This window comes from Oncorhynchus kisutch, linkage group LG12, assembly GCF_002021735.2.
Source record: "Oncorhynchus kisutch isolate 150728-3 linkage group LG12, Okis_V2, whole genome shotgun sequence".
In the NCBI taxonomy this organism is placed as follows: Eukaryota; Metazoa; Chordata; class Actinopteri; order Salmoniformes; family Salmonidae; genus Oncorhynchus; species Oncorhynchus kisutch.
Genome location: NC_034185.2, coordinates 43,863,010 through 43,876,883, shown reverse-complemented (window position 1 = coordinate 43,876,883; position 13,874 = coordinate 43,863,010). Strand labels below are relative to the sequence as shown.

Below are 13,874 nucleotides of genomic sequence, written 5' to 3'. Positions count from 1 at the left end.
CTATGCTGAAGTACCAAAATTCTCACAGCAGAGTGTTGTTTCTTAATGTTCTGTGAATTCTCACCAAGCTCGAAGAAATATATGGTTTTCAGAATGTTATGTGCTAGCTTGGATATGTCTGTAGTTGTGTGGAGCCATAGTGTGAGTGGAATGCAGATCTGGGTTGAAATAGTCTGGCAAACACTATAGGTGTGCTTGATTTGGCCTACCCGGCGCACTGGGTTTGCACTTTCGGGACTTTTCTATTGATAAAGTTAAATCAAGTGTGCCTAAATTATTTTTAAGAATACTAATTCATTTCAACCCTGATCTGGTAGAATGAAATAGGGGATTGGCTTTTGTACATTTCCAGCCTCTGCTTCAGACCTGTAGTTTAGTGGGAGTGTCACCTACAGCCCCATGTTGGTGTAAAGAATGTCCCCCCTCACCACACTTTACACAATAAACATCCATACACACACACACACACACACACACACAGGTTATTGATTCAAATCATTCAGTTACTTGTGATAAAGTCCTCAACCCAACTACCCTGTCAGCTCATATTTCAGCTTTGTTTTTTACGCCTGATTGGTTTTGTCCCGATTGGTCTCCTGATTGTGACCTCTGGCGCGTGACCTTTAAAACCTACAGTCGTCCCCAACACTGGCTCTGACACTGGCCCCGGCCCACAGCCAAAGGAGCCAAAGGCAGAGGAGTGGCTGGGCCATTTCTCCAGACAAAAGCAGGGCGGCAGGGGTGGCTGGGAGGACACACCAGCCCAGCCCCTCATGAGTCCAGTCAAGCGGACAGGGAGCAAATTAGGACCAGTGGTTTTTGTCTGCCCTTTCTTTTGGCTCCCTTACAGGGTTGACTGGCATGTCAAGTTTGTCAGGTGCACTCAAACTGTTTGACCACATCACACGTCCTTTCAGGCTGCCTCAAAGCGTTTCATGTCTTCGTCCCTGATTCGTGTTGTCGCTTTGCGTATGTGCCTCGTTGGGCCACTGAAGCATATGTGTAGAAAAGGTGCAGGCTTGGGGGCCCCGACACAAAGCAACCCCTGCTTTTATTAAGAGACTCACTGCACTGCTACATTATCCTGCCCTTTAAGACATTCTTCAAGCGACCTTTTCAAGTGAGCAAAATCTCCCAGAGCACAAAACAGTGCAATTGAGACTGAAATAATCTCTCTGTTAATTGAATTCCAGGAGAGGAGTTCCCAGCCTTTTCGAGGCAAGTCCTGCAGGGAATTTGGGGCGTACAAACGAAGAACAGGAGGGGCTAAACGTGCAACTCGAGAATGAGGAGAGTGGGACTCTGGGACGGGGACGGAGTGTGGCACAGGTATATTGACTTTTCCTCATATCTTATTATGTTTAGCATGTTTTGCATATATCCGCCATTATCTAGTTCCTAACGTTCTATCATCTTCGCCTAATTTCAGTTTGTGACAAAACAATGTACAGGTAACTACCAAGATAAAGGAAAAACCAACATAAAGCGTCTTAATAGGGTGTTGGGCCACCACGAGCTACCAGAACAGATTCAATACACTTTGGGATAGATTCTGGAACTCTATTGGAGGAACGCAACACCATTCTTCCATAAGAAATTCCATAATTTGGTGTTTTGTTGATGGTGGTAGAAAATGCTGTCTCAAGCTCTGCTCCAGAATCTCCCATAATGGTTCAATTGTGTAGAGATCTGGGCCCAGATTTACAAAACCTTCTTAAGAATAAATTTCTTCTTAACTGCCATTTTTTCCTTAACTGTAGACTTAAAAAGAAAGTTAAGCAAAGTTGCTATTCCTCAAAAAAGTTATTGGAAATATTCTTGGGCTATTTCTTATGTTCGCCTTAGATTCTTGAAAATAACGTTTTTCAATTTGTTCTTAATTCCAAGATAGCTAAACCCTTGTCTTAAACTCAATGAGTGAAGTGAAAAATTCTTCCCTAGTTATTTTGCTCAAAATCTAAAAGGTCCAACCTAGATTCAAGCCAATCTCTTAGGTATTGAACATGTTATTACTCCAACCTTGTGAAAGTGACAAACTGATACATTTTTGTCAAAAACAACTTTATATCGATGGAGTGCCATTGATTTTGACGACCTGGGCCCAGATTCACGAAACACTTCTTATGCAAAAACTTAAGAATGTTCTTTAGATAAAAATAAGAAGTTCATAAGATAGTTCGTTAGTGCAATTCCTCAACAATATCGTAAGATTTAATGATTTTCTTCCGAGCTTCTCAAATATCTTCTTACAGATCTTAAGATGTTTGTTGCTAGGCAACGGTGTTTGGTATCTAGCTAGCAATGGCAATCATGTTAACATATTTCTTACTGAGAATATCGTTCTAAAACATGGGTTTCTTGGGTTTAAAGTAACTTTCAGATGGGGTTTGTGAGTGAACTAAACATGTTCAATTACTTTCATGTGCTTTTTGTCGCACTGCCCTGAGTTTAAGACAAGGGTTTAGCTATCTTGGAATTAACAACATTATACAACTTTATTTTCAAGAATCAAATTTCTTCTTAACTTTATGCTTAAGGATAAACATAAGAAATAGCGCAAGAAAATGTCCAATAACCTTTTTGAGGAATAGCAACTTTGCTTAAATTTCTTCTTAAGTCTATAGTTAAGAAAAAAATGGCAGTTAAGAAGATATTGCTTCTTAAGAAGATTTTGTGACTCTGGGCCCTGGTGACGGAGATGACCAGGTATAGGGTTTACATAATTTTCATGCTCATCAAACCATTCAGTGACCACTCGTGGACAGGGGCATTGTCATCCCACAGGGGCATAGCCATGGTAACCAAAATAATGGCATGCCCAGCATTTTTATAGATGGCCCTAAGCATGATGAAATGTTAATTGCTTAATTTACTCATAAACCACACTGGTTTTCAATATACTTTGTATTCCTCATTTACAAAAGTGTTCATTATTTTGGAAGTTACCTGTATAGTGTAGAGCAGTGGTCACCAACCTGTCGATCCTTTCTGTAAAAAATACAGAGGTAAAGCCTAGCATTCCAATGTTTTAAATTTTTGTTTTGTGCTGTTAATTGAAAGGTGCACTTGATTCAGCTGTCCTAGCCTGCCGGGAAGGCTTTTTTCTTTTTCAACCATTTCATGTGTCTGAAGGTAGGACTCCGCCTACCCGGCAGGCCCAGAGAGCAAATTAAGTGCACCTATAGGCCAATCAGATAGTTCAAATGAACATGTCTGCACAGTTTCCTCGAGCCATAGACTGTAAAAAGAAGCCTTGAACGCAGAGCAAAGTTTATACTGTGAGATTTCTCAACTTTTGACCTGAGAGAGACTTTTTTTTAAATTTCATGTTTAGGTAGTTATTTAGCACTTGCAACACTTTGTTCAACACTTTTACAATCCATAAAATGCGCATTCTCCCTACTTCCACTCACGCTACAACCAGCACAGCAGCTGCAATGAAGGAGTATATAACAAAGTGTTCCGATAAGCTTGCATTGTTACTGTTATACGCTTGTGTCTTTTTTAATATCAAGGAATATTTCACTTTCTTTGGTCATAGGAATAACAACATGAATTGGTGCATGAGGCAGAAATAATGCAGTGCGACTTGAGTTTGCCATCAACTGGAAGACCGTGTCCCCTTTTCTCAGAGGAGGGAGGGACTGTGAGTCGGGTCACTTGGGTGAGAGGCAGCCTCACCGCTACTCACTCCCTCCCCTCAGACTGACCATCAGATGCAGGCCATCAGTCCAGTACAAAAAAAATTAAAGCATAGCTAATATGCAGTGATAATGTATTGGGCCTATGGCCTACTGCACAAACATAATGTTAATGTTGCATAGGTTATGTTTTTTTAAAGTCATGCTAAAGAAAAATCTGAGCGAAAGCATTTTCACTCAGAAAAAAAAAGATGCAAAACCGGAACTGGAAGCATAGAAATAATGTTCTTCAGACTTGCCTTCAATGACAATGACAGATCTGTAACACACATTTCTATATGAATTTGGTCAGTTCACCCACAAAGCTACATTCTGGACTTTTAAAGGAAAGATTCACCCATTTTGAATGTTGTGTTATATTTGTGCAACTCTGAGCGATGTACTATCGATTCCCGGGGTCATTTCATGTGTATCTGATCGATTTGCCATTAATGATTTTCCCTCATATAAAGTGCCATTCCGGCTGTATTTCTGCCTGCTTGAGCAGCTTTCCTACTTGCAGAGTCAAAATAAGAGCTTATGTGTAACTGCTTTCTTCTGTGGACGAAGGCGAGGACCAAAGCGCAGCGTTGTTAGTGTTCATCATGTTTAATAACGACGATAAACGTGAACACTACAAAATACAAAACATCTAATGTGAAAAAACCTAAACAGTTCTGTCTGGTGTAGACACATGAAGACAGAAGACAACCACCCACAAAACCCAACACAAAACAGGCTACCTAAATATGGTTCCTAATCAGAGACAATGACTAACACCCTGACGTCCTCACGTCCTGACCAACACTAAAACAAAGAAAACACAAAAGAACTATGGTCAGAACGTGACATTATGTTATGTATTATTATTATTATTATTATTATTATCAGCAGTAAAGGTAGTAGTAGTAGTAGCTGTACTACAATCTAAGAAAAAAAGGGTCTATCTCAAACCTAAATTGGTTCTTTGGCTGTCCCCGTAGGAGAAGCCTTTAAAGAACACTTTTTGGTTCCAGGTAGAACCCTGATGGGTTCCATGTCGGACCCTTTCCACAGAGGGTTTTACATGGAACCCAAAAGGGTTCTCCTATGGGGACAGCCGAGGAACCCTTTTGGAACTGTTTTTTTGTTGTTGTATTATTATTAATAGTAGTAGTAGTAGTAATAATAATAGTAGTAATAATAAAATGAGTTGTTGTTAAAACCTCTTGAAACTAGGGGGCACAATTTTTATTTTGGAAAAATAACGTTCCCAAAGTAAACCGCATATTTCTCAGGACCAGATGCTTGAATATGCATATAATTGACAGCTTAGGATAGAAAACACTCTAAAGTTTCCAAAACTGTCAAAATATTGTCTGTGAGTATAACACAACTGATATTGCAGGCGAAAGCCTAAGAAAAATCCAATCAGGAAGTGACTCATGTTTTGAAACCGTTGTGTTCCTATACACCCCTATTGGCCACTGAAAGGGATGTTAACCAGATTCCTTTTTCTACGTATTCCCTAAGGTGTCTCCAGCATTTTGACATAGTTTCACGCCTTTATGTTGAAGAATGAGCATAAACGACTACATTGCGTAAGTGGCCAGCTGAGGGCTCTCAGAGTGATTCTTGCGTAAAATACATTTTTCCTCTCGCTCCTACTGAAAAGCCAATTGTCCCGGTTGATATATTATCGAATAGATATTTGAAAAACACCTTGAGGATTGATTATAAAAAACGTTTGCCATGTTTCTGTCGATATTATGAATATAATTTGTAATTTTTTTCGCCGTTGTCGTGACTGCTATTTCCGGTGGATTTCTGAACATAACGTGACAAACAAACTGAGATATTTTGGGTATAAAAATTATCTTTATGGATCAAAAGGAACATTTGCTGTCTAACTGGGAGTCTCGTCAGTGAAAACATTCGAAGATCATCAAGGGTAAACGGTTAATTTGATTGCTTTTCTGATTTTCGTGACCAAGCTTCCTGCTGCTAGCTGGACATAATGCTATGCTAGGCTATCAATAAACTTAATTTCGATAAAAGCATAATTTCAAAATCTGAGATAACAGGGTGATTAACAAAAGGCTAAGCTGTGTTTCACTATATTTCACTTGTGAATATTTTCTAGTAATATTTTTGGACCGTTGCGCTATGCTAATTAGTGTAGTTGACAATTCTCCCGGATCCGGGATGGGTAGTTCTGTAGATGTCATATGTTTTGCCAGATTCATAAGTTGACACTATTGATATCCATAGAATTCCATTGTGAATTTTAAGAGTGTATGGTGTAAATGTCAGATGTGGCACATCTGTCTCTTTTCAATAGCTGTTCCAGATCATTAAGGCCCTGGTGAAGAACCACTACCAGGCAGCAGAGCGAGTCTTTGAGAAGCTAGATGAGAAGAACACCAAACGTCTCAGTCAAGAGACCTTCTACCAGCTTCTAAAGAGGTACATTCTGCCTGTTTCGCAAATGACACCCTATTCCCTACAATCTGCACTACTTTTGAGCAAAGTAGTACACTATGTAAGAAATAGGATGCTATTTGTGACGCATCACTTGTCTTTCTCTTAAATCATGTTAATTATCACAAAAACAATATGATCATTATATCAACGTATAGTATATACTGTATGTGAATATACATGAACATATATTCACACACAGTGGTGTAAAGTACTACTTAAGTTGTTTTTTGGGGTATCTGTACTTTACTTTACTATTTGTATTTTTGATTACTTTTTATTTTACTCCACTACATTCCCAAAGAAATAATGTACTTTTTACTCCTTACATTGTCCTTGACACTCAAAAGTATTAGTTACATTTTGAATGCTTAGCAGGATAGGAAAATTGTCTAATTCACACACGTATGAAGAGAAAATGTGTGGTCATCCCTACTGCTTCTGATCTGGCAGACTAACTAAACACTAATGCTTCGTTTGTAAATTATGTCTGAGTGTTGAAGGAATTTGAAATGATTTATACTTTTGATACTTAAGTATATTTTAGCGATTACATTTACTTTTGATACTTAAGTACATTTAAACCAAATACTTTTAGGCTTTTACTCAAGTAGTATTTTACCAGGAGACTTTTACTTGAGTAATTTTCTTTTAAGTTATCTTTACTTTTACTCAAGTATGACAATTGGGTACTTTCCCCAACACTGTTCACACACAATTTCAACTCACTGGTAAAGGGATGATGCCCCAACAAACACAGATCATTCCTAAAAATGTGAAATGTTTCTCTGAATCGCTTATATTGTTTTGCTTCACTGTAAAATAAATACAAATGTAACTGTTTAAATGTCTAAGTTTGCTGGACTAAAACATGTTGAGCTGACATGGAATACTTTACTAGCCAAGGCAGTTTGTTCACTTTAAGCTGAATTTTAAAAAATTATGTTGTGTGAACTTACTGTAGGTATTGAAGTTTGACTTTGCAACTACAGTAGCTGAGTCAACCACACAATGTGTTTCGTTTGCAGAACTAATTTAGACCCTCAACTTTGCTGCAACTGAAAATATTGTGTTTTGTTATCTAAAGTAATCATTTGCCATTTGACAAGACATGATTTTCATCTTTATTTCCACAGAACTGAGAAGTAAATTTCTAAATTTGTTTTAAATAATCATTTTTTACCTAAGCTCTTTTGATGGAAAACATTACTCAAAATATGAATAATTGATTGGTGTTTAGATATAATGATATTATAGTCTATAACAAAAAGGCTTTTAATCTGAACTTTTTCCCCAACAGAATAATACTATTCTTCAGGCAATGTCTTGGGAAATTACTCAAAATGCATTATATGCCCCCAGTTCCTGTGAGCATCTCTCAATGGTTTCACAGAGTTATGGAATGCATACTGCCTCTTTGTCTTACCACCGTGTCAAATCAACTGATTCATCTTTAGTACTTCTCAGATGTCACACAACCCTGTCTCTCCTCGTGACACAAGTGCCCCTTGTTGTGGCGCCACATGATAACCAAAGCCACCCTCGCGATACTCACACAGTCATACGCACTGATCTGAGGGTCGCTTTGGAGACCTTTTGTCCACAAAAACAATGGCCATCAAAAGCAGCACTTTCTCCTGGCAAATGATGCCTTAATTGTGGGAGTTAACAAGCCTGCTCTTTTTTTCCCATGAATAACAAAGCGTTTACTGTGATTTTGTTTTTCTTGAGAGCACAGGCAGACCATTTTCTATGACGTATTGCACGCTTGTTTTGGTGTTCCCATGTCATGCTCTGTTCTGCATTGGGCTCCATGTCTATCAGAATCCCACTACCAAAGAAGAGTGACAAAGACTGAGAGACTGGGGATACCTTTTCAAAGTTTGGGGAACATTTTGAAAAAATGTATTGTTCATTTATCTGAGTCTTCTTTTGACCCTTTCCCACTTGTTTTCTCCTTTATATCGTTTCCCTCCTTTATCTGTCTATTCATTTTTTGGCTGGAATATCCCAGTGGCTGCCCTAAATAGAGGTAGTGTTGAATAGAACATCTCCATGGATTTGCATAATCTCGGGCATTGGGGTTCTCAGTGCGGGTGAGCACATTGAGGGTCGTGCCAACTGCGAAAAGGTAAACCCTTCATCCCTTGGCAGGGGGGACACTCACCCTACCCTTCCAGAGTCTTAGTACAATAACTTAGTAGTCAGAATCCACCAGGTCCACAGCTAATATACCACATCTAGCCAGTTAAAACTTTCCCTTCTGAGATACTCCCGCTATCTGTAATATTTTCCACTCAATCCAGTTTTTTGGGGATGTTATATATATATTTTAGGATTTGTCATTTGAAAACATTTTATATCTGACATATATCCATCTACATTGGTTATATAAAAATCGAATAACGAAAATAGTTAAATTATCAGGGTCAAATCTGTTTCTCTTCAAAGGACTTCTTTACTCATCAATAACATATTCTCAGGGAGCTGAGAGTCAGGCAGTATAACTGTGTAGACGTTTATTTTGGTATTTTTTTTTTTTACATTTCTTACAGACCCATTCATGTCTGCTCTCTTACAGTGCTTCCCATTCTTTGGCCTCCGGTCGATGCCAACAAGGCCTAAGATAGCTGCTTGCTCTCTGATGGGAAACTGTTGCTTATGTGCTGGGTTGGCTGCCAAGTTTTGGCATTGTTATTGGTGAAGTGGGGATTGGGGGATGGGTGGGTGGGTGGGTGAGGGGGATTGGGCAAGCAAAAAGGGGGCCCTTAAACCCTGTGAGATAGTAGTTATTCATCTATATGTAGTGGGAATTGTCCCCCTCTTCTTTCTCCATCCCTTTCTCCCCCTTTTCTCACTCTCTTGTTCCTTCTCTCCCTCTCGCTCTGTCTCTCTCTTTTCATCTTTTCATCCTGCAGATTTGACATCCACCCCGAAGTGAGCCGGGGGGAGATCCGACATCTTTGGGTCACTTTGATTACCAACCAGGACAGGACGCTGGATTTCTTGCAGCTTGCGCGCCACTTTGGCTACTCTCCCAAGTCCTCGTGCTTTCCCAACGCCAAGCGCAGCCCCCCGAAGAAAGGGGATGAGAATCTCCGGCAGTGCTCCAGAAAGCTCCACTGTGTGTCTGACATACTTGCAGATGGAGTGCGTGCCAAGGTAGGGGTAAGGGGGCAGGGGTGGGAAGATAAGAGCGGGGGTAGAGGGGACTTACAAAGTGAACCAGGGTAAGCCCCTATCGCCTTCAACACACACACATACAACACTGTGCTACCCACGTCTGTCTAATGGGACCTCAATTGCGAGCTTGTTTAAGGTTACAGCATAGTGTGTGTGTGTGTGTGTTAGGGGGGACTGTTGGCTGTTGGGAGGGTATGAGAACAGGGGGCCATGGAAGTTCACTAGGGGGACTTGCTGCTCACACTCACCCAGCAGAGAGAGCATTGTCCTTCACATGGGAGAACCAGAGGACCTCCACTGCTGTCTCCCTACCACCATATCCCCACTCATGTGAGTTTGGATGGGGAGGCCACTCAGCTTTGGTGCAACTCTCAGAGAACCTCCCAACTGCCCCTTCCCTTCTACCTTCCCTGTGATCATGATAATAATATTCATCCCACTTTAAACAAAGCACAACTTTTAAGGATTAACGAAGCCTTTATAACCCCTTTTTTAAAGAATAGTGGAATTACACTTATATATTTTCCAGATTTGAAATAACAGAGGGGGATACAGATTGGACAAACAGATTGAAGGGTTGGAGCTGGGTTTGAACCTCGATCTCTGGTGGAGAGAGTGGTATAGCTGACATATGTGTCTTGAGCCAGGAGATTTACTACTAGACCACCGGCTCGTTACACTATAAACCATTTATAAGACCTACTGTATATAGATGCTTCCACTATCTTTGTAAGCAAATATCATTCCGTATTGTCTCAGTTGGTACTAGATAGAACATGGCCCCTGTCCCAGTCTGTGGAGAAAACAACCTGTGGTTACCTATGTTACCCCATTGGCCCAGGAAAAAGATATATAGTTGTCTGCTTGTTTTAGTCGATTACAAAACTACATTTAAGAAAAGTACAGCATGTCTAAAGATTACTTTCCAACATTGCCTGCTCACAGGCTTTATCACTACTTAGAAAAACATAATATTGTAGGGCTTCCCTCATGCACCTTTTAATACTTTTACTCAAGTATGACATTTGGGTACTTTTTCCACCACTGCAAAAACGACTTTGCTGTTATGGAGAACACTGTCCATTGAGCTAGAGATCAGTCAGTCTAGTAATTTAATCTAACTTTACTTTCTGGATCTTAGGGAAAAGGCGGCGAGCTATCTGGTACTCTCGAGTCCACAAAGTTTTGACTTTTCCTCGTCCCATTTTGTTACTGTGATTAGCTACTGCCTGTTCTGCCTCCCCATCTTATGGGAGCGAGCAGGTGAGGCGCTATCTTCGCTCTTGACAACCCTCCTCCATGGAGCAGGGCCAAGACATACAGTACCAGTTACGTAGCTGTCCTACTGCCCAGGATTATATACAGTACCAGTCCAAAGTCTGGACTCACCTACTCATTCAAGGGTTTTTCTTTATGTTTCCTATTTTCTACATTGTAGAATAATAGTGAAGACATCAGAACTATGATTGACTGTATGTTTGTTTTACTCCATGTGTAACTCTGTGTCGTTGTATGTGTCGAACTGCTTTGCTTTATCTTGGCCAGGTCTCAACTTGCCTACCTGGTTAAATAAAGGTGACAAAAAAATGAAATAACACATGGAATCATGTAGTAACCAAAGAAGTGTTAAACAAATCCAAATATATTTTATATTTCAGATTCTTCAAATCAGCCACCCTTTGCCTTGATGATAGCTTACAGTCTTGTCATTCTCTCAACTCGCTTCACCTGGAATGCTTTCCCAACAGTCTTGAAGGGGTTCCCACATATGCTGAGCACGTTTTGGTTGCTTTTCCTTTACTCTGCATTCCAACTCATCCCAAACCATCTCAATTGGGTTGAGGTAGGTGATTTTGGAGGCCAGGTCATCTGATGCGGCACTCCATCATTCTACTTCTTGGTCAAATAGCCCTTACACAGTCTGGAACCTTACACAGTCCTGTTGAAAAACAAATCACAGTCCCAGATGGGATGTTATATCGCTGCAGAACGATGTGGTAGCCATGCTGATTTAGTGTGCATTGAATTATAAATAAATCACAGACAGTGTCACCAGCAAAGCACCCCCACACCATCACACCTCCTCCTCCATGCTTCACGGTGGTAACCACACATGCGGAGATCATCCGTTCACCTACTCTGCGTCTCACAAAGAAATGGCAGTTGGAACCAAAAATGTAAAGTCTGGACTCATCAGACCAAAGGAAAGATTTCCACTGGTCTAATGTCCATTGCTTCAAGTCTCTTCTTCTTATTGGTGTCCTTTTTATAGTGTTATTTTTTGCAGCAATTTGACCATGGAGGACTGATTCACACAGTCTCCTCTGAAAAGTTGATGTTGAGATGTGTCTGTTACTTGAACTCTATGAAACATTTATTTTACCTGCAATTTTTGAGGCTGGTAACTCTAACAAACTCTAACAAACAATCCTCTGCAGCAGAGGTAACGCTGAGTGTTCCTTTCCTGTGGCGGTCTTCATGAGAGCCAGTTTCACCATAGTGCTTGATGGTTTTTACGACTGCACTTGAAGAAACTTTCAAAGTTCTTTACATTTTCCGCATTGACTGATCTTCATGTCTTAAAGTAATGATAGACTGTCATTTCTCTTTATTTATTTGAGCTGTTCTTGCCATAATATGGACTTGCTTTTTTACCAATTAGGGCTATCTTCTGTATACCTCCCCTACCTTGTCACAACACAATTGATTGGCTCAAATGCATTAAGAAGGAAAGAAATTCAACAAATTAATTTTAAACAAGGCATACTTGTTCATTTAAATGCATTCCAGATGACTACCTCATGAAGCTGGTTGAGAGAATTCCAAGAGTGTGCAAAGCTGTCATAAAGGGTGACTACTTTGAAGAATCTCAAATATAAAATATATTTTGATTTGTTTAACAGTTTTTTGGATTACTACATAATTCCATACGTGTTATTTCATAGTTTTGATGTCTTCACTAGTATTATACAATGTAGAAAATAAGAAAAATAAAGAAAAATCCTTGAATGAGTAGGTGTGTCCGAACATTTGACTGGTACTGTATGTATATATACACTACAGTTCAAAAGTTTGGGGTTACTTAGACATTTCTTTTTTTTTCAAAGAAAGAAAGAAAGAAAGAAAGAGTTGTGCACCGGGGCCTCCCACTTCTTTTTCTATTCTGGTTAGGGCCAGTTTGCTCTGTTTTGTGAAGGGAGTGGTACACAGCATTGTATGAGATCTTCAGTTTCTTGTCAATTTATTGTATGGAATAGCCTTCATTTCTCAGAACAAGAGTAGACTGACAAGTTTCAGAACAAAGTTCTTTGTTTCTGGCCATTTTGAGCCTGTAATCGAACCCACAGATGTTGATGCTCAAGGTACTCAACTAGTCTAAAGAAGGACAGTTTTATTGCTTCATTAATCAGAACTGTTTTCAGCTGTGCTAACATAATTGCAAAAGACCGTGCCCATGCCGTTTGGGGTGGACGAGCTGACACACCCAGGAAAAAATGGGTGATGCCAAATACTTTCTCTCTTCCACCCCATTCTTTAGAAACTAAATCCACTATACTGGATCATTTACTAAGTGACAGAAGCCAATCCATTTATCTAAAAAATTGCGTTTCAAATGACTGACTTGCGTCATTAACTGCTCTCAACATGTGCAGGAGGTGGCTCAGGGATTAGCCACTACATACATAGAATTTCCCCATCAGCTGGTGTGCGTTTAAATTGGGGGACAGACTAATTGAGCCTTTCCTTTCCTCTGAGTTTAGACATGCAGCCCAATTCTAGTCTTTTTTTCACAAATTGGTCTTTAGACTAATCAGATCTGAAAACTTTAGACTAATCAGATCTGAAAAAGATCTGATTGATCAGAATTGGCTGCATTATACATGACCAGTGACCCTTGACCCAGCAAATAATGCCCTCCAGTTTACAAAACAAGTTCAAACGTCCCTAGCCATACAACATATACCCAACACATAAGTCAAGCCAAAACGGTTCCAACAAGGTAGGCTATAAGATATTTGAAAACCATTGCATGTGGTATATACAGTACAGTGTAGTACTGGTATAAATAGATGACAGCTTTGCAGTTTATGGTGATCATATCGAAAACAAAAGTTTATTTGAATTGTCACTTCAGCAAACTATCCTGATTAAAAGACAGCAAAGGTATTTATAAGGAACTACAATGACATACAATATATATACAAAAGTATGTGGACACAACTTTAAATGAGTGGTTTCGGCTATTTCAGCCACATCCGTTGCTGACAGGTGTATAAAATTGAGCACACCGCCATGCAATCTCCATAGACAAACATTGTCAGTAGAATGGCCTTACTGAATGCCACCTTTGCAACGAGGCAGGTCGTTACATTTCTGCCCTGCTGTTATTGTGAAGTGTAAACGTCTAGGAGCAACGGTTCAGCCGCGAAATTGTAGGCCACACAAGCTCACAGAGCGGGGACCACCAAGTGCTGAAGCACGTAGCACGTAAAAATTGTCTGTCCTCGGTTGCAACACTCACTACCGAATTCCAAACTGCCTCTGGAAGCA

General features: G+C 39.9%; 1 protein-coding gene across 1 annotated transcript in view; it reads left to right on the top strand.

Annotated features, from left to right (window-relative positions):
* Positions 1-13,874, top strand: part of si:ch211-197n1.2 (EF-hand calcium-binding domain-containing protein 6) — an 81,837-nt gene that overhangs the window by 62,069 nt on the left and 5,894 nt on the right. Inside the window, exons 13-15 of the mRNA XM_020497024.2 lie at positions 1,194-1,329; positions 6,001-6,125; positions 9,059-9,302. Of these exons, the coding sequence (XP_020352613.2) occupies positions 1,194-1,329; positions 6,001-6,125; positions 9,059-9,302 (505 nt within the window). The remainder of the gene's footprint in view (positions 1-1,193; positions 1,330-6,000; positions 6,126-9,058; positions 9,303-13,874) is intronic.